This window comes from Fringilla coelebs, assembly GCF_963513975.1.
Source record: "Fringilla coelebs genome assembly, chromosome: 6".
NCBI lineage: Eukaryota > Metazoa > Chordata > Aves > Passeriformes > Fringillidae > Fringilla > Fringilla coelebs.
Genome location: NC_140034.1, coordinates 32,918,159 through 32,943,700, shown reverse-complemented (window position 1 = coordinate 32,943,700; position 25,542 = coordinate 32,918,159). Strand labels below are relative to the sequence as shown.

At 36.5% G+C, this 25,542-nt stretch overlaps 1 protein-coding gene across 1 annotated transcript in view; it reads right to left on the bottom strand.

Annotated features, from left to right (window-relative positions):
- PALS1 (protein associated with LIN7 1, MAGUK p55 family member) overlaps positions 1–25,542 on the bottom strand; it is a 54,579-nt gene that overhangs the window by 19,073 nt on the left and 9,964 nt on the right. Inside the window, exons 2-3 of the mRNA XM_084207551.1 lie at positions 8,452–8,965; positions 1,561–1,769 (exon numbers count right to left, since the gene is read on the bottom strand). Of these exons, the coding sequence (XP_084063677.1) occupies positions 1,561–1,769; positions 8,452–8,818 (576 nt within the window). The 5' untranslated portion in view covers positions 8,819–8,965. The remainder of the gene's footprint in view (positions 1–1,560; positions 1,770–8,451; positions 8,966–25,542) is intronic.

Here is a 25,542-nt window from a genome sequence, read left to right as displayed (position 1 = left end):
AGTGAGAAATGGGGAGAAACACAAGAATTTGAAATAGACCTAGAGTTTTCCTAGGCATATTTTCTCATTGCAAACTTCTATGACGTAGCAAATAGAAGGTCATCATATTCATGAAGGGAAAGAACCAGCTTTCTTAAGGGTTACACCTTGTATTATAAAAGGAGGGTCAAAAATTCTAGCTTGCATCTGAATGAAATCCTAAACTAGGCCTATGTAAAGTGGATGTTTGGGGGGAGCAGTTTACCAACAGAAGGTAACTGAAAAGGCTCCTTCAGACTCACAGACAGTGAACAAGCCCAGTGAGGAGTTTGAAGTAGGCTACAGACTGATGAATAAGCAAGCCAGAGGGAAGCTCACATGTACTGCAAATGTATGATTACAGTGGGTTGATTAGAAGTTTTCACAGATTCACAGGATATTCTAAAGTACTTCTACCTGCTTTTGGTACAGTCTTACTGGCAAACCTAAACAAGCAAATCCTAAGCTGAAGTTTAATCAGCACCTGCACCTTTAGATTGTATTTAAATGATGCTCCTCCTCATCATCAAGAGTCAGTAATTTCTTCTGCAAAAGAACTTCAAGCTTGCTACAATGCTGCTGGGCTTACAAGATTAAAGTCTAGTAAAAGAAAGGAGAGTGGAAAAAGCTGTTGAAAGAAATGCTTCAGGAAGAAAGAAAACCAGATCCTAAACCAAACTTAACTAACCAACCCAAAACCCCCACCAACACCCACCACCTGCTGCCACACTCAAATACTCTAACCCATGTATCTGAGTCAGTCTGGTTTGCTGGGTGCTAAATGCTGGAGCCTTTATCCAGCCCCTGAATTTGGCTTTGCTGTACACTACAGTGCTAGGCTTGCTCTGATGTTGGTATTCAAGCTACCTAGGTCAAAGCAAACAAAATTTATACGGGTTTAAGATGTAGACACCCTTCACTACTATATGTACTTGCACCAGGCCATAGAAAATTATGACAAAAGTTACCGAGTGACCCTTTATAATATTTTAACAATTTCCAAACAATGCATCAGATCTTATAAAAGAGCTGTCATCTGTCAGACCAAAAGAAGTTTAATCACAGCAGTAATTAAAGCACTGAAATTTAAGTATTAAGGGATCTGTTGCTCACTTTAAAGCAGAAGGCTTGTTTCCAGTATCCCTGTTATTTCCAGAGATGACTCCCAGTCTAAGAATCATGGCTCAACTTAGAGGAGAGTCACAATAAGAGAGAACTGTAACTCAGTTCCTGAATGCTTGAAATAAAGAATACCAACGGAAAGGGAGTTAGATTATCACAACCACTCCCTTTTCCTATGTTTAAACATAGTACCTTCTCTGTTACATATCTATCCATGTTAAGGAGGGAGTTCCTACCCCCAAAATATTTTTCTGGTTACTGTTTGCTGTATCTGGTTTTTCCAGATTTCCAATCAGTGACTATTATAACCTCTCTCATATTCAACATTCAGTCACTCAGACAAGCTTGACAAGTATGTATTTCAACAGCAGCTATGATTATAGGTTTCATGTATGTCACAGGGATGCATACTGTACATACCTCTTGTGCTAGTTCTTGTGCATTGGAGCTGAGAGGATATGGAGGGCTGGCTTTGTTCATGTGGACTGTAACAGCGTTGTGGATCTTAAATGCATTCTGAAAATCGCTATTTTGAACAAGCTGTAAAATGAGTGAGATATCCTCTTGACTCTGAGGGTCTACCAAAACGTGCTGGATATGCTTAAGAGAATTTAACAGTTCTTCCACTTCTAGGTAAGAAATAACAAAATACAAATAAGATATGAGTTAACAAGAATGATAGCTAAGTAATATTTATATTAAGAGTTATACAAAAATTCTTTTACTGTTCGGTTTTTAAACCAGCAGTGATATATGCAAGTTTATTAGTTATCCGTTATACCAACTTTTTTGAAGCAGAATGTAACTGAATTAAGAGCAAAAAAGAAAAAAAAAAAGAAAAGAAAAAAAAGAGACCCCAAGTCAGTAAAACTTCATTGCTAAGCTCATATTGCTAAGCTCATCTTGATGCACTGAATATTCACTGATACCTTGGTTCACCTTTCTGTGTGTACCTATAAAATACGGTAGAAATCTCTGTAGCTCAACTATATATTGCTTACTTATAGAATGAATGTAAGATAAGTAAACTGTATTCAATTTATGAACATAAGATTATGCTCAGTCTTGGCACATTAAAATAAAAAGGATGAAAAAGTATCATCTGTGAACATCTACGTTTTGAAAATTATCTACAGCAAAAGAAAGTCCTCATGTTTTACCTACATGAATATGAGTTCTGCTTGGGCAGTAAAATATTTTAACATTTTAATAACCAGTTTCTATATGTTTGCAGAAAACTACACATGTACTACATTCTTGAGTTTCAAGAACCGATCTGATGCTTTACAAGGCTTTTCAAAGACTTTTATATTATTTTAAGCCAAACCAAATTTCTGCTAAACAGGTCCCTTCTCAAAATTAAGTACTTCAAAAACCACCTAAACCAAGGAATATGGATCAAACCCAGGTAAGAAATTCTGAAGCAGACATAAAAACTATACATGTTTTGAGCCTTAAATAACACACATGTTTTCACACATTATCTGAAAAAAATCTGTTCAGCCACAAGAAGCTGGTCAGCTACCTAACATTTTAATAAATTCAAGTAGGCTAGAACTTTTGAATCCTGGTATTAAAGGAAAATGAACAATAAAGAAAATCCCAAATTTTAAAACTCCCAGTTGATACTGATACCAAAATACCAGCTTTGAGAGTAATTTTAAAGTTTTAGCAACCTTCATTTATTCATTATGAGCTAATAAAATCAGGAACACTATCAGGACATCAGCTGAATTGCATTTTTACATGAGAAATCACAGCAGATACTGATCACTAACATGATCAGTACACTGAACGCAAGCCTAGACTCAACATTTTTGAACACAATATAAAAAAATGGTCTATAAATGGGCACATAAAAATCATAAAGCCTAACAAAATATGCATTTCCAAGAAGTTTAACTGTTTTAATTTCGGGCAAACCATATCTACATACAAGCTGTCTAGTCCTCTGTATTATAAAAGGAAACAAGCAAGCCAGGGCTACTGCTCTTGTACTTTACTGTCTGCAGGACAATAAAAAATAGTAATAAAACCCCTCCAAAACCATTTCATACATGCTAAAAACATCCTACCCACCAAAGGTCAAGGACTTCTTCCTGTAACCACCAAGGAAACAAAGGGCAGTAGGACAAAAGCTGCACAGAAAGCTTGGATACTGGATGTGCAGGATATTCCACTGCTGATATGCAGTACAGCTCACAACACTAATTATGGTAGCCAATGTCTCACTAGGAAACTGTATACACAATATACTGCTTATCACACTGGGAGAAATGCCATTTGGAGAGAAGGCTAAAGAACACTCCACAAGTGAGAATATTTGCTAAACTGGACATTGTCAGCTGGCAAAATTCTCATCTAATGAAGAATGCACAGTACTGAAGTATCTCTTCAACTCCATCTTCCAAGTCTGAGGAAATGCACTATTTTCAAGCATAAAGGAAAAAAAAAAAAGTATGTGAAACAGATGTTATTGTATAGCCCCTGACACCTGCTTGGTTAAAAAACATGCTAACTCAAAGTTCTGCTATTTGTTATGGTTATTGGATTCAAAAAGCAGTGAGACACTAGAGAAGAACCTTGCTTCTTTTATGTCTTCCTAATTATTTTACTCCATTATTTCTGAACTCCATCTTACATCTGAAAGTTCAAATAAATACACATATATACACACACAATTCTAATAAATGTTGCATGTAAGATATGAATTCATACAGAAAGAACAGGCATCTTACTTACTCTGTATCTACAACAAAGACATCCTGTTCCTAGATGTCTTTACATATCTTTTTAGCCCTTTGCTAGCTCTGTCTTACAAACTACCACAATACTCTCTTCCCTGTATAATTCCCTTCTACACTGAGGCTTCATCTGCTGGATACCAAAGCTTCATACCAAGTGATTTCCCCCCACCATGAAACAGCAAACAAATACCCACCTCAACACAATTGTAAAACAGAAATAATGCTTCAAAGGAGTGAAATTAAGTATTCCTCAAAAGGTAGCACTCCATTTCCTAGCCACTTGTTTAATAAAAAACCACACACATAAAACCACACACAAATCTGGCTTTATGCATGCCTAATTCTGTCTAGATTCCTGTTTCTGAAGTCTATATAACAGATGAGATTATGATGGAGGGTTTGGTTTGCCTTTTTTTTTTGGTTGGTTTCAGTCTTTTTAAAGTAACAACAATACAAAAAAGCACCAGGTAACAAAAGACTCCAGATATTTCCTATAAAAAGTGTTGTCCTGAAGAAAAATAAGTTAAGACCAACGTCTGCATTTACTCACAGAAAAGTCTGGGTTCTTTTGCAGAACAAGTCCATTTTTTAATTGCAGATCAATTAGCAATCAAATACTTGATTGTGTCAAGTCTTCTTTCACATGAAGTGCTGCAGCCTTTTTCCATTAGACTATGAAATGGCTGGAATGTGACTGAGCACTGTGAGATATACACATTAATCAAAAGACTGCCAGGGCTAAAGTATGCAACTGCAGGGGAGGACGTGCAGTCACAGCTTAACATGCTAGATTAGAAAACTAAGAAAAGAAAACAGATGTTCTTTATTACCTTAAACAAAAAGTTAAGAAGAACAAACTTAAGAAGACAGGATTTACTATACCTTAGCACCAGTGTTTTCGTTCCCAAACTTTTCTAGAGAGTCATCTATGTGCTGGTACTAGCACTTTAATGCTTCAAATATAACTTACATCACACAGCTAGGAAAAGTAGTTTTGGACAAAACAATATTTCAGAAAGTTTACTTATATTTATAAATAAGTTTTGGCCAAGGTATAAAAGCAAAAATTAGGCAACTTTAAAAAATAATCAGCACTGTAGCCAGAAAGGGCTTACTTATGAAAGGCTTACTTCAATGAAATGTCAGTTACTCATTTAACTAAATTAGCTGAAAGAACCATAGAAAACCAAACAAGTCTGCATTTTATGGAAGCATATTGCTGTGAAAAAGCCAGTAAATACTTATATGCACAAGTGCTAGGTGCAGAGACTATTATTTCCATTTAAACAGCTGTCTAAATCATATACTGTTTTGATAACAAACATGCCCTTTAACATTCTTTTGGTTAAGTCTCCTGCTTTATTTTTATATATAAATTCCAACTTCTTTAATCTAGTCTGCTTTCTTTTATGATGATAAAAACATTAAAGACTTGGCAAAGATCTGCCAAATTAGACACTGGCACTTACAAAACATTTTCCAAACTAAAAATACAGACACATAGGTCAATATTCTTACTTAAAAGATGTATCTCCAGAAGAAGCTCTACGGATTAACACACACACAAAAGCAAAATTATAATCAGTATTTTAAAAAATACCAAAGAAGGACAGTTGAACATCTCTGTCATTCACTAGCACCTGTCCAGGTTTATTTGGTGTTTTCCTAACTAATCTCAGAGATTTGTGAATGTGACTAAGCACTTTAACCTGGATAGTAAAAGTGGAAAGAGGGAGAGCCAGATGCTGTTTTACAAATGTTAGAAAGATTAACCCAGAAACTGGAAAAAGGACAGGCTTAAGAGTAGAAGAAAATTTTATAACAGTTCAAGTTACTGCAGAAGCACTTCACTGAATTTAAATTTTAACTCTGTTTTTGACAATGCTAATGACTGAATACAGATTTTTTTAGGGACTATATAGGTTAAAAACGACCGTGTTTTATTTAGAACTATTTTTTCCTATGTTTGCAACAATTCAACATCATAGCTGGGTATAATCAAAAGCACCACTCTTAATCACAGAATCACATAGCAGGTAAGGTTGGAAGGGACCACAGTGGGTCATCTGCTCCAATCTCTCTGCTCAAACAGGGTCATCCTAAAGCACACTGCACAGGATTGCATCCAAACTGTTCTTGAGTACCTCCAGAGCCTCTCTTAACAATCTATTCCAGTGCTCGATCACCTGCACAGTAAAGAAGCTCTTCCTCATGCTCAGGTGGAAGTTCCTGCCATCAGTTTTTGCCCATTGCCTCTTGTCCTCTTGCTTGGCACCACCAAGAAGAGCCTGACTCCATCCTCTGACACCCTCCCTTCAGATACTGATAAGACACTGATGAGGTCCCCCTCAGTCATCTCTTCTTGAGGCTGAACAGGCCCAGCCCTCTCAGCCTTTCCCCAGAACAGATTCTGTCTTCTTGCCCTTCACTGGACCTGCTCCAGCAGCTCCCTGTCTCTCTTGTCTGAGGAGCCCAGAACCGGACCCAGCCCTCCAGGTCAGGCCTCACCAGTGCTGAGCAGAGGGGCAGGATCACCTCCCTTGACCTGCTGCCAATGCTCTTCCTAAGGCAGCTCAGGATCCCATTGGACTTCATGGCCACAAGGGCACTGCTGGCTCATGGAATGCTGAACTATAAATCCTCTCTTCTTAAATCTTAGGTTTACTGATCCAAATGACCAATTTTTGATTACAGAAGTCACCTAGTAAGTTCTCTTCAAGATGCACCTCCTACCATATATTATTTCCTAACTCATCTCTTTGCACAGACACACACCTCTACCATCTTCTTGCCCCCGATGTCTGCCATTTCTCTTCTTACACCTAGTATTCAAAGAATCCTAGCTTCCATTCAGTACCAATTTCCCATCTTCTGTTCTTGCTGAGCCAAAACTAATTTCCTCCTTCCAGCTTTTCACCAATACTTGGACAATCCCTCAGCTTCTCCCACAGCTAGTACCCTTCTGAATTCCCCACTGAGAGATTTTAAAACCCACCCTTCATCATCACAGTAATTTCTTTACTATTATTTCTCCTGTTCAAACAGCTTCAGTCTACACCTGCCCCTAGGTGGTTCTCAAATATGTCAGACTGATGTATGTTACTCACTTCTCATCCCTACCAGCTTCCATGGGGAGCTGCTCTACCCATTGCTTCACACCAATCCCCCCTCCATGATCTCAGCACCTCCAGCATGAAACTAGCCTCAGCTTTCTAATTCCAAGTCACACTTTCCTCCCTTCTCTAGTTTCAATTTCCAATTCCTTCAGCAGTCTTCACAGCTTTTGACCACTGTGGCTGAACAACTCCCAACTGAAGACACTTTTTTACTGTCAGACATCCACTTTTCTATCTTCTGCTTTGTGTTCCCTCTAAGGAGAGAATTTTACAATCAAATACCTAACACTTCATAAAGTTAACTACAGGATCTGCTTCTTGCAAAGAGATCTCTCAGCTGACAAGCCCTGCACTAAAAAAGGTACACCCTCCTTATTTGTAACTGACCCTGCTCTCCACAGGAGGTTGAACAGGATGACTTCCTGATGACCCTTTCAATCTAAATTTTCCTAAAGAGGGATTTGTACAATAAGGATTACCAGAGGTTATGGAGCAGAGACATGTCTTTAGCACAACTGCTGCTCAGGCACACAAATACTAGAGATGAAGTAAAAAAGAAGAAATTAGCAATTTCCTAGCTATTTTTCACTCTGTATTCTCAACTACCAGCCAATAGGAAAGAAAAAAAAAATCAAGAAACTGTACGGCAGCCCCAAAAAAAAGGCTCCCTTTTTAAAGCAATCTGGATGTCTGAACAGGTATGGATTTTGAAGTCTGAACAGGACTCCCACAGATCCCCAGTGCACCTTTTTCACTCCAATGACACACCACATTTTATTTAAAATACTTATGTTTGAGGAAGAAAGGTTAGAAACTTTCTCTAAACAACCATAATTAAAACTATGACAACTATGAAATGAAAAATTTCAGCATCCATTTCTTAAAAAATTATTAACATTACATTTTCATTACATCAACATTACATTAACATTACATCAATGCCTAAGCAGATGTTCATTATCAACACCAATACTTTTAAGAGATGTACTGGTGTGACATTTTTATCAGGTGGCAATTGATAATGCAAGACAAAACAGGAAAAAAGCAGTAGCATGTTTCTCCTTAAAGTATCGACAACTTTTTAGTTTATATGGCCATCTGTGTTTATTCATTCCTTATTCTGATCTACATCAAACATCATAAAATTGGGTATTACTCACATGGTTTTCCTCAGCCTTATGAAGATAGAGACATTGACTGAATTAATTATTATCCACAAGGTATTTAACTGTTCCCCAGTTAAATACTGTCAGTTTTTAAACTTGCTGAGGCACATAGCCTGATGTTTGGCTAAATAAAAATACCTCAAACCACCACAAATCTGAAGGACAAGGAGACTTAAAATCTGTTTATAAGAAATTAGCTGAGGTAGGTTTCCAGTGGCCTAAAAGACCATTAATATCAAACAAATCTTTACTCCATTGGCCCACTGACTGCATTTTACCTACCTAGTGTTTTCACAGTGTAATGAGGACTCTCCAAAACAATCCCTTCTTCTGTGTCAAATATTGGATTATCTATTCCAGTTTTAGGAGGAATCTGTGCTAGCTTCTTTAGCCTCATGGAAGCAGTAAGGTCCAGTTCTTGTTTCCTTCCCTCTTCTTCTCGCCTGCGCCTTATGTCCTCCTGCTGCTGGCGGATTCGCTCCAGTTGAGCACTGCGCCGCATGGGCATCATCCTGGAGCCCAAGTCCCCAGGGCAATCAACAGCCATTTCTCTGTGCTTCTGAGGTTCCTCAGGAGACACAAGATCCACATTTTTTGCTTCATTGTCAGAGTCTTCTGTGATATGTCCATTCATATGAGAAGTTGTCATGATTATTTGTAATTATGCTTACGCTCTTCAGACCAAAACGCTGCTCTTAGGCCAGTTTGTGTTATGATATTGTGTAAAATCCATTATAGACTCAAAAATATTTCCCTTCCATCACAAGACACTTGAAGAGGCATCCAGGAGGAAAATCTAATGACAGATATTAAAAAAAAAAAATAAAAAATTAGTGAGTAATTGGACAAATATGAAAACACCTAAGGTCCTCAGGCATCAGAACATTGGAACTTTACATCCAAATTTACATAGTGGTTCTTCCCCTACTAAGAACTACAAAATCCTCACAAATCTGTTTCACATATTTTGGTAGACTTCAGGTGCCAATATCAGAAAAGGAGCACTGTTCAACCTAATGTTAAAAGCTCTTTTATTCCCAAGTGAAAACTGTGGTGATTCTGTACTTAACACAATTGCAAACAAGCAGTTTCCAGAGAGTTCTCACTCAAGTTTTAATTTGTACTTTCATTCTTAAAAATTCCAACACAAACCACACTTACAATCCTACAGACACTATATATGAAAAACTTGTTATAAACAACATATTCAGAAGTAGTTGAGTATGCTGAACACAAGTAAAGATATTTGCATTTATTGTTTATAAATTGAGGCATTTTATGTAAACATTGCTTCCTGGATTCAGAGAGGACAGGTCTGACAGAGTTCATCCAACAGATACTATCTAAAGCAGACAGGAGCTGCACTTACACAATTACAAGTACAGATAAAGTCCTAGGATAAGGGTTTGGACAATTCTGGTTTGCAGCTACTCTTAATACTTCCCATAGGTATGCATTAGAGCAGGAAGGATTAAATACAAGAGTTAAAATCCTTGTGTGGGAGTACAGACATACAGATTTGACAGAGAATAACAATTAATCTCCACAGTCAACTATGACATTCCACTATACTACACACACCTTAATCTGGTTTCTTATTCCTGATGATTCAGGCTAAAGAGCTAAGGTGTCCTGATAAAGGTAACCACTCATCTCTTACATATAATACATGTAACAGTGTATTTTATACCACACTGCCTTTCTGTCCAATTAAATCTGTCCAATTAAAAGGTTAAAAGGTCAGAAAATTAACGAACAGTTGCATACCATATCATCAATTTTTTTTTTTTTTTTTGTAATTTATTGAAAGGAAAAGAAAATATTATGAAATATCTCTAAGTTTTATTACACACTGGAAGCACCAAGACAGGAAAAAACCCCAAAAAACCAAAACCCAAAATCACCTACATTCTTATACCAAATGTTTGTGTTTGGAGGAGGAAGGGAAGGATGTTTATGCTGTAATTAAGTTGAAAATTAAATATCTATAGTTCTGTTTGGGAGGAGCAGCAATAGAAACTCCTACACAAGTTTTTTCCAGCTTGCAATTCTAAAAATGTAGAGCTTTTCATTTTCATGAGGAGTAGCACACAGCATACAGCAATAACAAAATTATTTCATTTACTTGTTTCCCCTCTAGACCCAGCTACTAAAAGTTATTACTATGTTATTACTAAAATCTTCCCGATAAGAAAATTAATTAAAGCATTTCTGTGGTAGTAAAAATTCTTTTTTTGTCCTTATAAGACACTTTATTGGACTCCACTCCTCAACATCCAATACTCGGCATTCACGCACTCAGAAAAAAAGCTAGGCAAAAAAGCTGATCAAAACCTTCATGGTACTGGGGCTAGCACTGCAAGTACCCCACAATTACTCAGTGCCTCTAAATCCTTCAGTTAGTGCCCAACTTAGAACAGCTTTTCAAAGAATAAAGACACATGAAATCAGCATTTAGACAGGGTTATATAAAGCACCACTTTAAGAAAAAGTTCTGTGAAATTCAGAGAAAGGTGGATAAACATTTAGCAAAATGATCCTCAGGAAGCTACATTTCCCCTTATGAAAAGGCAAATTCTCTGTACAGAAATACCAATTCCCAAAAAGGAAGCCTCATTAGGAACAATAAAATTGCTAAGACCACTATTTTAACTGTGGACAGAAGACAATTCAAATTCTTTTAAATTCAAATTGTATTGGGCATAGCTTGTCTGAACACTGAAACTTATCAAAGCTATATTCATCTCTTTTCAATTCTGTCAAGCTGCAAGAGAACTCACATTCCTGAGTCTATAGGGTACAACCAACAGGTGCTGAAACAATGAATAAGGTTCTGAGGCAATGAATAATATCCATTTAATCAGCACTAAAAAAGTCAAAAACAGGGTGTGAGGACCTGTAAGAAGTAAAACACAATTTTATACTCAATCATGTGTAAACTAAATGATGTCACACTCTCTAGTGAATCTTAATCAGAAAGAATTATATCAGAAAATTGAGTAGATGGCCAATGCTTATCTGGTCAAGAATATTTAGAGTGGGATTAGCTACATATCCTCCATCAAATTTCAAGTGCCAGCTACAAAAATTGCCCACCAAAAACTCGTATCTGTATATAGAGTGAGAAGATTTAAAATCTCTTTAGTTTAATAATGTGAACTGAAGACAAGAGAAAAATATTGTCTGGAGTAACAGGCAACCTTAGTAACACTGCCGACATTTTCAGTATAAACTCTGTGCAAGGCACAAAGGGCATATAAATTCTTTGAACAGGGTACCAAGACATTTAAGTCACCTGTGATAATAGCTGCCTACTTTCAGTATTCAAGATCTGAGTCAATCAAGTAAAAAAGAAACAAAAACTACAGAAAATCAGAGCTCTCTTGCGGTCACACTTTAACAGCAAGAGTAAGAAAACCACAATGACAATTTAAGAATTTTGCAATTTTAAATAAAAAGTATTTCTGGTGTCCCAGAAAGCTAGATACTTCTAAAACCAGCAAAAATACAGCAAAAGAATCACGCTCTGATTATACAAAAGAGGATACAAAATATCATATTATCAGGCAACATAAAATTTGACCTTATGATAACACCAAACCAAATACACAAAAACCTGACCCCAGATATAAGTAGCTAGTAATCCATAAAAGCATAAGCATGCTGCAAGTCTGGAATCCTGAACAACTTCCTTTAATCAAAGAACTTCTGATAACGGGTGACCCCTTCCAAACCTAAGCCCCTCTCCTCCTTCCTGTTGTCTCAGGTCTGCATCAGACATCACAAATCCTCATTTCCAACTGTTTTGGAAAAATGCTATTGCCCAACTGCAGTAAATGAAATAAACGCGCAAGGAAAGAAAAAAACCCAGATCAGCTTTTAAGTCCCTCTCCACAATGGTCCTAACGATGCAAAAAGTAAAATATTACACTCATAAATTTAATTTGGTTCTCAAATTAAGGTGTGGCATAGCTGAGATTAAAAATAAGATTCAGCTTAAGGCAGGTATTAGGAAGAGAAAATTTTATTTTAAACAATACGCACGGCATCAAAAGTCATAAGATGAATAAATACAGAAACTGTTCTGTTGGTTTTTCTTTCTGAAGGTTTCTTTTGCAATTTTAAAAATTCTGTGACAGCAACAATAAGGGAAGGGTGTTACACCAAGTCTGTTCTCTGCAAATTATGAATTATCCAATAAAACAGATTTTCAGTCCAAGAGCTTATTTTACCAACTTAATATTTAGTTCAGTGGATAAAAATTTGCAGACTTAATAACCATAATTTTTACTACTTCATATGTACAGTCTATATAATAACATTTGTAACTAAGAATTCTTTTCCACTTCAGAACTTGGCAGTAGCAGTTCCTGTACTTTATAGATATGTACAAGAATCTGTTACATATCTTGATTGCTCAAGGTTGAATAGGGTTAAATCATGTCTTTGAACATCTTGCTTTGAACTGCCGATATCTAACTGGGGAATCTCAGTGTTTCCATGTGACACGTAGAGCTTTCCAAAATAAACCAGATTTATGACTCTCTCAGTCCAACTTTGCATCGCAAGTCTTACCAACACAGTCCTGGAGAGTGTATGTGAAAGTCTCTTCTTCACAGATTACTTTTATTTTTGGCCTCCAGAGGAAGATTTCTAAAAACTGATAATGTTAGTACAGCTGTTAAAAAACAGCACTTCATTCACTCTGGTCACCACTGGGCATCATATAAAATTCTGACTAGGATGTTAATTATGAGCAGCAAACAAACCATATCTCTAATGCAAGTTCATAACAGCAAAAAATAAAGAAAAAGCACAAGTCCTGTCTTGGTAACTATACTAACTAATCTTAAAAATACTGTATTTAATACAATAAAATACTGTACAAGCCACCATTCTTCATTCTTCACAGCTAACAATGTCAGGCTTCTATCATCTTTTTAAACATCCTGAGTACACTAACCAAAGCACAGACCCCCAAAGCTCTGTGAAAGAATTAACATACATAAATGCAATGATTTTTGCGCGCAAGGCAAATGCTAGAATAAAATATATACTAACAGAGACTGAAATAGAAGTGCTGTAAGGTGGTTTAAGTTTTCACTTGCTTTGTGGGGACTCTGGCTGGTATGCATAGCAATCCTAATTGCTTTAACAACTAAATTCTGTACAGTAAAATTAAATTTGTTTTGCTTCAGTGACTTCCAAAGAGCAAAAATGACATTTTCTGGAGGCTGAGGTTGTGAGTTACATTTCAGCAGTGTTTAAAATTCTTTCATTGCTAGAAGAATGATTAGCCCTGATAGTTCCAGTTTTAAAATTCATTAAAGCTGCAAATTCTGAATGACTGCAAGGAGGTTCAGTGCTTACCTCCAGTGAAATTTCATTTGTTTTGGCACAGATTAGCGTATAAAAGCCCAACCTACATTTGCAATTTTAATATAAACAGAAGAAATAGATATTAAACATCAGCACAGTGCAAGGATTTATCATCAGCTTAAAGCTATATACTACAACAGACAAGGTTTCTTAAAATATTAATTAAAAACAACTGGAAGATGAATTCTAGGTTGCTGAAGTGGATTAGAAATTAGAATAAAATCACATACAAGATGCTTCCCGATATCTGAAGTACTAATAAAATACGAGCATAAAACTCTGCTACAGATCTCTGCCATGTATTATTAATGGCTCACATAATAGTGTCTCTTCTGGTATTTTTTACTCAGTACTTCAGATTCTAGGCAAGCAAAACCTAAGCCAAAAAAATCACAAAGTAACAAAGTAAAACACTTCAATAATTCTACAAATGGAAGTTCAGTGTAGGAATATAAAAAATAATTCCCAGCTTTCCTTGCATCATCTCCTATGCAGCATTTTTTCTTCAATGGGATTTCAGTGAATCTGCAAGATGAGGAAATTTGGAAAGCAATTACATAGAGGAAAACACAACACAAATCATGTTGCACAGCATAAAAAATATTACCACTACTTGATGATAGATAAAGATTAGAGTTTATGACAGAAAATACTTCACAGATATTTCCTATGACTCTTAATAGTACCTGAAATAACTGACATAGCCCAGAATGGATTGATGTTTTGCAAAAATAAGCAAAAGTTACAAAATTTATGGCAACTTGATACCTCTCGTTTACAAAAAAAAATAGTTTACAAAAAAAAATCTAAAATGAAAAAAGAATCTTTACTCTAGCTTTGCAACATTTTCAAGAAAATTACTTTCTGGCATGGTTTGTTTTTTCAAATTTAAACTATTCTTTCTTATAACTAGATATTCTAGCATAGACTCTAGTATTGGAAGCAAACTCTTCCTTTAATATCCAGCTGACACTTGTTTTAATAATTTCAAAACAGAGTTCATTATAACACCTGTCAAGAACAGTAACTCAGTACAACATGTGAATTTTAAAGGGCTCTCAGACATGCCGAGAGGTTTTAACATTCCACTCTCACTTAAATGCGCAAGATATGTGAATCAACAGCAACAAGGCCTAAACCCTCAAACTGATCATTATTTTCACTGTTAGCAGTTTCTAAGTTACATTCGTACCAGAACAAATGCAATGTTAATTTGCAGCATTAAAGCACAGAGAAATTAAAATGAAACTGAAAAATGATGAAACTGAAAATTCAGATGATAAGGTTAGATTCCAGTGTTATAAACGGTATAAACAAATTGTCAGCTTGCAAACCTGGGACATTATAAGCACATTTTTATATCACATTGGTATTACATCTAAGAACTCTGGTCTATTTAAGATATCAGATTTTATTTGGCTTGTTTATCTGTCAATGCAATGTCACCAATCAAAAAAGTCACAGCTCAAGAATGGGTCTATAGTATCAACTTCAAAAGACACAAGGCAACTCCCTACAAGTCAGATATGAACAAAGTGTTTTCCATAAAAACAGGCACCAGTAGGAGACGTACATCATGTCAATCAGCAGCCACCTCACTCAGACCTCCTTTCAGCAACAGCACCTTTGCAGTAAAATACTTGCAAGATACCTCCGCAGTAGTTGTATGAAGAGGGAGGAACAATTAAGGCTTATTTAAATTCCTGCCCATCTCACTGTGAAAGACAAATGCTGCCTGTTTTATCAGCAGAAACCTTTCTTGGTTAGCATAGCAACAGTGAGCTCCTTTAATCAGCTAAAATTGATAGCACAGGTCAAGCCTCACACATGACAGCACAGAACCACTCCACACGAAGCTTTCTCTAGTAGTAACACATCTTTCTACTGCATTTATCAACATGTTTTCTTTTCAGTTACACAAAGTGCTTCGTAATTGACTGAGATTTGAAACAATTGTAGAAAACACTGAGAAAAAACATATACCACAATTCCCTTTGTTTTAAATAAACACTACTACTTAGATATCATTAATTTCTGTTTCTTAGTTCAAATGAAAAATGGACAGGGAGGAGAATAAAGTTATAGCTGGGGTGAGAGGGAATGACAACAGAAACAAACTAGAGTCGGTTTCAAGAAGCTTATTGCTTAAAGTCACAGCTAGACCAAAAAAGTTAAAATACTTGTGGAGGTCAGTTAAGCAATTCTGTAACATAGTATTTATGTTCTAAATTCTGTTCATATTTTGTATCCTCGATAAAGCTTCAACACAGCTGCGCTGACAAGTCCTAAACTGAGGTGAGGAGCACAGCAGAGGGCAGTCTCTGCAGCACTTCATGAAAACCTGAACACCCCCCCCCCCCCCCCCCCAAAGCTGTTTCAAAAGAGAGCTCACAGAAACATCCAATATTACAGCTCGTTAAATGGTCTGACGCCCACAACACCCCAAAACAGCACACAGGCATACCACCCCAGCATTCCACCAGGGCTTAGATTAATGGGCTACAACTATGCATACATTTGAATACTCAGTTCTAATCAGCTCTTTAGTGCCCATAATCCCTGTGACAAAACCCGTTTATTTTATATATAGATATGAGTGGATAACATAGATGCTTACAAGATGCAATGAAAATATAATAGTATGAGAAAAAAGGAGTTACCTTAATTTAGTAGATTTTTAAATGTTTAGAAACCTTCAAGCATAACAAATGAAGAGTAAAGAAATTCCTAGAATTCCAGGGATTGTTAACAGATCTCACAGGACAGCCAGAAGCATGCTAACAAGACAGTAATTTCTTATCACCCATTCACAGCTAAAACTTCAGCTTTCATTGTCTTAAAAGCAAATATGCCTGTCCTCACTTAAAACGGTGATTATAGTCCCTCTGAAATTAAAAACACTGCTGCTATTTTAGTTCTCTAATAAGATTCCTCCAACCCCCTTGAAACTGTGTCCTTGTTGGCTCAGGCTCTTGCATTCTGGTCTCATTTTAACCCCCGTGTTTTTTAGCATGTTGTTTTTAATGTCAATGCTTGCCACTGCTTCACTATGTAAAACATAGCTTAATAGCAAACGTATATAGTATGTATATGACATTGTCACTTCAAAGAGGTGACTGAACCAAAGCTAAATTAATTAATCCCAAGTTAAATTGAAGTTACAATGTTCCACAATTTACATCTCATCTGGCGTTTAAATCCACAAAAAATGGCATTAGTTTAGTATTCCACAGCAAGTTATTCTTAAGCCACATTTACAATACTCTAAAAAAAGACTAATTTCCTCTTTATTTATTTTAATACTTCAATATCTGCTGAATTCAATTTTAAAGTATCACCTAAAGAAAATGGAAATACAGCTATTCATCTAAACCTTTCATCCAAAATTGCAAAAATGTCAGCTAATTCAACAGAATTCAGAGATTATACTGGGACCAAGACTGTCTTCTAATTTTATATCATTGAGCTATAGGCTTTTAAAGTTCAAAAGAGCAAAATCTTACAACATTATGTAACAAAGATACATATGCTAGCTTCTTTCATGTGGTGATCCTCCTCAGGCTCTCTTTTCAACTCCATTTTGCAAGATTAACTGGATGCGTGTCAGGGATGATTTTAAAAGCTTTTTTTAAATGATCCCCAATGATATAACCTGATTAGCTGTGTCACTATGTTACTCTTAGGTATGTGGGTGCGAAGGGGATAAGGATCTTCTGACTTTTTCTTCTGACCACAAAAATAGGTTGAGACTTCTAAAAATTGACATTCTGACAATACAAGATACCGATCACAAAACTATACAATTACTCTATCAGCTTCACAGGACTCACAATCACATACCACAAACTCAGAACAACCACATTTCATTTGAGCTCTTCTCTAATTATTTATAGGAAAAAAACCCAATGCACAAACTATTTCAGCTACTCAGATCTCTGATGTCACAAGACTTTTATTCTAAATTCATCTGAGATGCTGGTGACTTGTTTCACTGAGCAAATCCCTAAAAAACTGCTGCATAATTTAAAAAATTTTCTTCCAGAAGTATTTTCTCTTAATGGGCGCAAGGCTTTCTTTGTCTAATTAGCATAATCTGTAGTTGATTTTTCTGAAGGGAACTGTAAGCAAGGCATACAAGCCATGGCAGTGTGTATGAATTTTTTTAGCCATTTTAGTATTACTAGTATGATGAGATGCCCTGCTAGACATAAATGACAGAAGGCCTTGCTACTACTGAAGAAAGAAACTCTCTTCAGCCAGGACAAGTGCAACGCATAACTACGGCAACTGCATCCTCTAAAGAACCAATGGGTGACCATTGACGATTGCAGAGGATTATGCTCAACCAAATTCACGTCCATGAAATCTGCTGGGATGCTTCTAAGTCTTGAGAATATAAAGGGCAAAGTCAAAACTCAACATTTTGCAGGCTGAAAAAACTGTTGAGAATTTGCACTGCTGTAGCTTCTTTACACTGTGTCAGTAACATTACTTAGTATTTGCAAACATTGCAGTAATTTTTTCAGGAAACTCACATAATTCATATGTTTGTGCATAACTAACTGCCAACTGCTAGAACAGAACAAAGCTGACTAGGCTTTCAAGTGTGCCCTACTTCTGCAGTCTTCCAAACACAATCAGTAGTTAATGAATTTATGACAAGAACCAAAAAAGAGACTGCCAGTATGATTCCTTGGACTGTTAAGTTGTGCTAATTTGCTGCTGCCAAAGACCTGCAGTCTCATTATTCTTGCTCTTGACTGCTCCCTTATGCTCTCCACTTTTGGGTTGTACAGCCATTACCTCCTCTGACAGTTTTGAAGCCTGTCAAATCTGTCACCAAGCAATTTTAATTCAACAAGATTGCAGAATGTCACAAAATAATTTTGTACATACTCCCTGTACATACTTTTGGACATACTCCCTGCCCTGGCAGCAGGGAGACAAGTCCAAACGGGACTGCATCTTATGGGACCATATTCTGTGAGTTCTCCTCATCTCCCACAAAAAAATCTCATCAACACCTACTGACTCTTTTCATCCTTAACAGCCCAAACAAAATCTACCAAGAAAAACCCCAAAAAACCCAAACAATCAAAACCCCCCCACCACCAAAAAAAAAAAAAAACAAAACAAAAAAGCCACCACAGAAAAGCAACCACACACTTACAACCATTTGCATATCTTCCTGATGATGTAAACAGGGCAGTTAAAAGGGAAGTATTGGTTTCTCTTAAAAAGCACGCTCAAACACTGAGGGTATAAAGCACCACAAAATTTACATTTATTTTTGAGCATATTTCCTCCCAAATAAAAATGTAAATTAATCACCCTAGTGTTTAACATGGTGAATTCAGTATCTGAACATCTCTGCACATTCATTACTTGAGGACACTCACTAGTATTCTCTATTATCTTTGTGTAAATACTATAATCCACAACTCAGAAGCAAGAGGTTTCCCCCCCCTCCCTTCTTTTTATTAAGGACAGCAATAACACAGATCTTAATTTTCTGCAGCAGAAGGCATTAAACAGACCACCTACTGATTAAACACTAATACAAACAAAAGTACTACCTCAGGTATACAACAGAATTCACATATGGGTAACCACTTGGGAATGGACAGAAACTACAAAACTCTTTTTCCAGTAATTATAACAATGATCTTTTAAACTTGCAGGAGCAATGCCAAGCATGACCAAAGAACTCATGCTGATTCCTGGATCACACTGTAAGGGCAACCTGCTGTACATACCTACACTTAAAACACAGGTCACATTGAAAATGTGCAGAAAAATATTTTATGTTAAGTATGACCAAAATTTCACTATAGGATGTGAAAATCAAATGCTCTGTAAATAACCTACATTACTAGACTTCATAATAAAAATGCATAAAAAAACTGCACAAGGCTATAAAGACATAACATTAGAGACCTTCTGTACCTTATAAAAACAGTCTCTTTTTTCCTATTAAATCTAAGTGGACTCTTGGGCCTAATGTTAGCAATCTGTTACACAAATCAAAATAAAATCCTGACAGGAACAAACTCACTTCTGCAAAGTGAATTCAAGTACCTAACTGACTTGAGTTTTTTCACAGTTCAACTCTTTTCCTAAATCAAAGAATGACCATTCAGTTTCTGAAACTTTGTTAAAGCATGTCTTCTTTTTATTAAGAAAACATTATAAATTTGGGATAAATTCACAGGAATGTAAGACTCCTTTCTCCATGAAGCCAGGCAAACTTTTTTATTATCTAATGGTGCAATAATTGCTCACTTGAGCTGTTGAACCAAGATGTTAAACATGACTATGGAAGCCAGGGAAAAACATTGGCAAGCTAAGTGACGTAAGTCCCTCCTCAGAACTCTCAAATCAATTTTGTTAAGGAACAAAATTTCAAGACTTAAGAAAGTGAAATCAGCAGAAACCTTTCTTTGCCTAAGATCGTGGAGTGAATTTTTTAGTGTAATGAACTTCAAACACATCATTTGAACTTAAGGAAGTATTTCTTCTCAATTGTTATACTAATCAAACTGAAGATGACTCTTCAAACAATAGTGTTATAAACTTTGTTTAAAATGTTTTCTTTCTTTGGTAGCATCTTTAAAGCCATTTTTCCTCACCCAACTCAGTTGAAAGCTTAATAATTAACTTTGGTTTTAATACAAAAAAGAAAATTCTCACTCATGCTTAATATTCTCTACCAGTGAAACAGATAAACAGTGAAATGTATGTCAACCTGTACTTTACACTTGCTTATTATAACATATACACAATTACCTATTAAAAAAACCCCAACAAACCAACCCCCCAAAAACCTAAACTAAACATACATTTTGCGACGTTGTTAGAAGGTTCAAAAGTGTCTGACAACTAAAACTGGTTCCATAAACTCATATTACCTACTACAACCCACTGTAGAAAAAAAGCATATGTTAACATCAACAATATTAAAGAAAATGTTAACAGCAAGAGAAAATGGAAATCACAACAGCCAGTCAGTCTCCATAGTTTTATGTGCAAATTCAAAATTCACTGATTTGTCCTCACCTTATCTTTCACAAATTTTTACTTTGTCACCTGTTTCTATTTCTCAATAGAAAAGTATGAGAGAGGTAAGTTATTAGGACATCCCTTTTAACTGAAGTGAGTGTGCACAAAAATTAAGTTGAATTAAAATAAAGTTAAGTAAACTTAACTTAAAATAAAAAATGGATGCAAGATAAGGAAACTTCTCTTAAGGAAAGATTTCCTCCAGGTGCTAATGTCAGATCTCATCAACTGCGATATTTTTTAGCAAGAAAATGGGAAGAGAAGTAATAACCCTTTCAACTGATGAATGCAGGATATCTTTGCATTACAAAAGGGCAGTAAACATTAAGAATACATTCAAAAAAAGTTATTGAGCAATACCTGGAAGGATCTATCACACACCCAACCCCTTAAACAAATACCTAAAGATTAAGTTTGTACAAGTTATACATACCAGTGATGTAAACACATATATATGCACTACACCAACATACCTGATAAATCTCTCTAAAGAAAGCATCACAACATTTTATTACCCAATATTTATAGCTTGGCCATCAGGCACTTCTGAATCAGAATGTAAGAACTCAGTGTCCCAAAATAATCCCAAAGACATAAACTGTAAACTCTCTCATTTATAGCCACTTGAAGTAACAGTGTCTTCACTAAGCATTCCAGAACCACCAGAGCATAGACTCCTTTGGAACACATTTATTAGAAGGCTGAAGCTTCGTAAGAACACAAATACCATCCAACTGAACACAAACTTCTATTAAATTCAGAACTCTAGAGCCAAATTTCCCTAATTAAGCTTATCTGAGAGTGTTAGCAACATATTTGGCAGTTCTTCTTTGGGTTAGAGAATAAAGTCTTCAGTAAATTAGTCTTTGTTTTACTATACTAATACTTTGAATAAAAAGAACCATAACATTCTGGGCATACTTTCTTAAAATCATGTTTACATAATTGTAAAAGTATCAACTTTTAGTGAAAGTATTACTTTGTAAACCCTTCAGCAAAATGAGAATCCTGGATGCTGCCCTGGTGGTGAGACCACACAGACAGGTGTCTTCCTCTAGACGTGGAGACAAATCAGCAACCTTACACTAGTCCATGTACAAGACTAAATTGGCTATGATACTGAAACATTCTGGAAAACAGCATTACAATTATGAAGTCAGCCTGAGAAAGACTGATTACTAAACACGCCATAAATGATAGCATTCACCGCCAATAAAAGCCAGAACACCTAGAAATATTCTCAGCACTTTTGACACAAAATTGTCAGTCTTGCCCTATTGCAAAACGAGGTGTCAGGGCTACAATTGCTGCTCCAGACTACTACAAGAAGCTGTACACAATATGAATGTTAAGGAGGACCTACCATGTTTTTTCCTGAGAAAAATCAGAGAAAGGAATGAAAATGCAGAGGACAAAAATTGGAGAAAAAAAAGGGGAGAGTCTAGAACTAAGTGATTTAAGGAGAAACCAGAGTAATCTATTCCAGCAATAGACAAAACAACAGCAAAGTCAAAGTACTCTAAATTCCCTGCTTGTATAAAAAGCAGAATCCATTGTCAAGAAGCAAGGCTAAGATGACAGAACAGACAGCAAGAACACTAACTGGATATGGGGCTCATGGCCAATATCAGCATTTCTGTATGCTGCTTGGGAAGCTGCCACTGTCTTTACACAAAATTTTTCAGATCAAAGAGGTCAGCCAAATGGTAACAGTAAAGAGCGAAAGTTATGGTCCACTGGAAGAGATAAACTGTGTTTTCTCTCTATGAAAGAGGAGTAGAAAGAAAGCAAGCATATTTTCTTTGATTCTGGTATATGAAATGTGATGAAAAGTAAACTGAAAGGGTTATGTAAAGGGTTATGTATGCAGAAATTATAACCACCCAGTCTGGTGCATATATCTTGTGAGCAAAAGGAAAAAGCAGCAAAATTAGAAGATAGAACACCTAATATCATTGTGAAGCACCAGATCCATAACAGACCAATTTTAGGCCTTCACTGCAGTCACCCTAAGAGACAGGCAGGTTTATCCTGACCTTAACCATGGCATCTGACCGGCTGCAAGTACTCTAGTTGTTACAGGTATGAATATTTGTCACTGTAAACTTTGCAAATATTTGGCCTCTCTCTTGCCTAGCAATTTGAAGAGCTTTGACCAGCTAAAACTCGTCAGAAGACTACAGTTTCCTAAACATACTTTTTTCAAGACTTCACAGCAGTAAATTCCCACAATGCTCTGGAGCAGCACAGCTGAAAAACTTCAAGGTGCAGCAATATACACCACCCATCCCTCAAGTATGTATATCCATGTTTCAGAGCAATCAAGTTACATCCTCTATTTCCCCCTACCAGTTTTTCCACTTGAATTTAAGATACGATTCTGCAACAGGGAGACATCCTCTACCTTATATCACAAGAGCCAGCTTATCAGAATTAAGTGGCAGAAAACGAACCAAAGAGAAAGATAACTACCATTCTCAGTAGCAAAAAGCTCTGAGATCATGAGATCATCTGCATATAAAACAGTTGTCTCTCTTCATCACCAAAATGACTGCAATTTTTGAGGAGTTACAGATTTTTCAAAGCTAAATTGGTTCAAACTCTTGTAGAGTAGACCATACACCCAGAGTAGGTTTTGCTCATCTTAAAAGAACCAGTAGTGTCTAAAGACCAGTAGTGTAAATTAGAGACACAACATGATTTACACATGAAACAAAAGAAATACACAGAGATGTAGAGATAAGGAACAGCCTACAGGAGTTAAATAATTAATTTTTAATTAAAAGGCAAACAAAGTTAAGAGCAAAAAAGTGGTGTGCTTACAAAGTAATTAAGATTTTATTAAGGGCAGTGCACAAAATGAACCAAATAGTTGCATGAACTGGAAAAGACATGCAAATACAAGAACATGATTTTAGTCAAGCTATCACACAGCTATAGCAGCTAAATAGCATTATGAGAGCAATGTTGCTGGCTCCCGTCATCCCCCATGTCAAGGGGAGAGATGTCAGGACCTCAGTAAATTTTTTTCACTACAGAGCCGAGAGTATAATGAGGAGGACTGCCACGACCACAGGTCAGTAAAAACAGCCTTCTAGCAAATTTTCAAAGGACCACTCAGTATAATGTCTGAAAAAAAAAATTAAATTTACAATAGAAATATCTTATCAATATTCCTATTAAGCAGTAAGAGACTGGGAAACTCTACACAACAGCAAAGTCTGCAGATACAAGCTTAGAGGACTAAAATCAAATGACACGGTGAAATTCTTGGGTCCAGCACAAACAGCAGTGGCCTAAAATTAATAAACCATGATAAATTTAATTTCTGTCTCTGCTGTGCTAATTAGGCACTCCAAGTTCTTGACAACTCATCTTAGTGCACCTGCATTTTAATCACAAGTATAGAGAACAGGGCTCTCAGAAAACAGATTGCTCCTTCCCTGGCATACCAGTTCATCAGACAGTATGGCTCTGCAGGGTTCTGGCCAGGTGACAGGTTTTGTCTGGGCACCAACCTTGAATTCCTTCTTCATTCACTAGAAGATGCGACTATTGTTTATAGAGACACCAAAGAGTCTAATTATGAAGCCACTGAATATGGTCTTTCAGGCAGAGTCTGTGGACTGAAAATACTTCTAGCAAAGAATTTTAACTGAGATTTGGAATTCCATATACAAGGCAAGTAAAATCAGTTTGGGAAATAGTGCCAGAAGTAACAGTGGATACTCAGTTTTGTACTGTTAGTCAGAAGTAACAAAAGCAAATCTTTGTGGCTTAGAGTTCCTCATGAGAGGCTGAAATGTGAAGTAGTATTAGTCGTCTGAAAAGTCCAATAGGTTAGCCCAACCTCTAACCCAGCAGACACACTGTGAACAGCATCAGTCCCTTATTTGAAAGCAGCTCCTCTCATTTTGTCCTGAAGCCTTACAGACAGAGGTTTTTCACTAACAGGTCTGCATATTACTTTCTTTTTAAGCACCCTTTCTGAACACTTGTTACATGCACGCTGTGTGATAACAGGAAACAAAGGCAAGGTTGTAAGAATACCCTTTATAGTTTTGCACAGTGAGAACACAGGTTCTTGCCCTAAGGAAGCATTTAATACTGAGAATATTTCAGAGGTGGGAGAACCAAACAGACCAAGAACACCCAGATACTTTTTCTGAACAAGCCAGAAATACTATGGTGACTTTACCATCCTGTCTGGAACCAGAGCATACAGAGCAATAGCCACTTTTACAAATAACATCAGAAATATACTGACTACCTGAATAAGAGCTACAACACTATTCACACAGAAGGGCAGGTACTGATCTCTTCTCTGATCACCAATGAAGAACCCAAGAGAATGGCATGAGGCTGTGTCAGGGGAGGTTTAGGTTGAATTTTAGGCAAAGGTTCTTCACCTCAAAGGTGGCTGGGCACTAGAACAGGCTCCCCAGGGAAGTGGTCATAGCACCAGCCTGACAGAATTCATGCAGCATTTGGACAATGCTCTCAGGCACAGGTTGTGACTCTTGGGGTGTCTTGTGCAGAGTCAGGAGCTGGACTCGATGATCCCTGTGGGTCCCTTCCAAATCAGCGCGTTCTGTGATTTTATACTCAGAATAACCAACTAGCAATTCTGGTCACTGGGTTTAATCCTTAGTACTGAATCCACCAAGAGTATTAGTGAGGCAAATCAGAGCAGTTATATCTTATTTTCACAAAGTCTTGATGAAATTTCTACACTTTATTGTTACTTTTCACCTTTGGCTACTAAGGAAACAGAAACTAATTTTGGGATGTACATTACCTGTTATTCATTATTTCTGTTTTGTCACTTCAAACTGTCAATTTCACACCTACTACAGTGCAGCTTAGGATGGGCTATAAATCAATTTCAAAATTTCAAAACAATCAATGCAGCAGCCATTGATGATTATCAGTGGA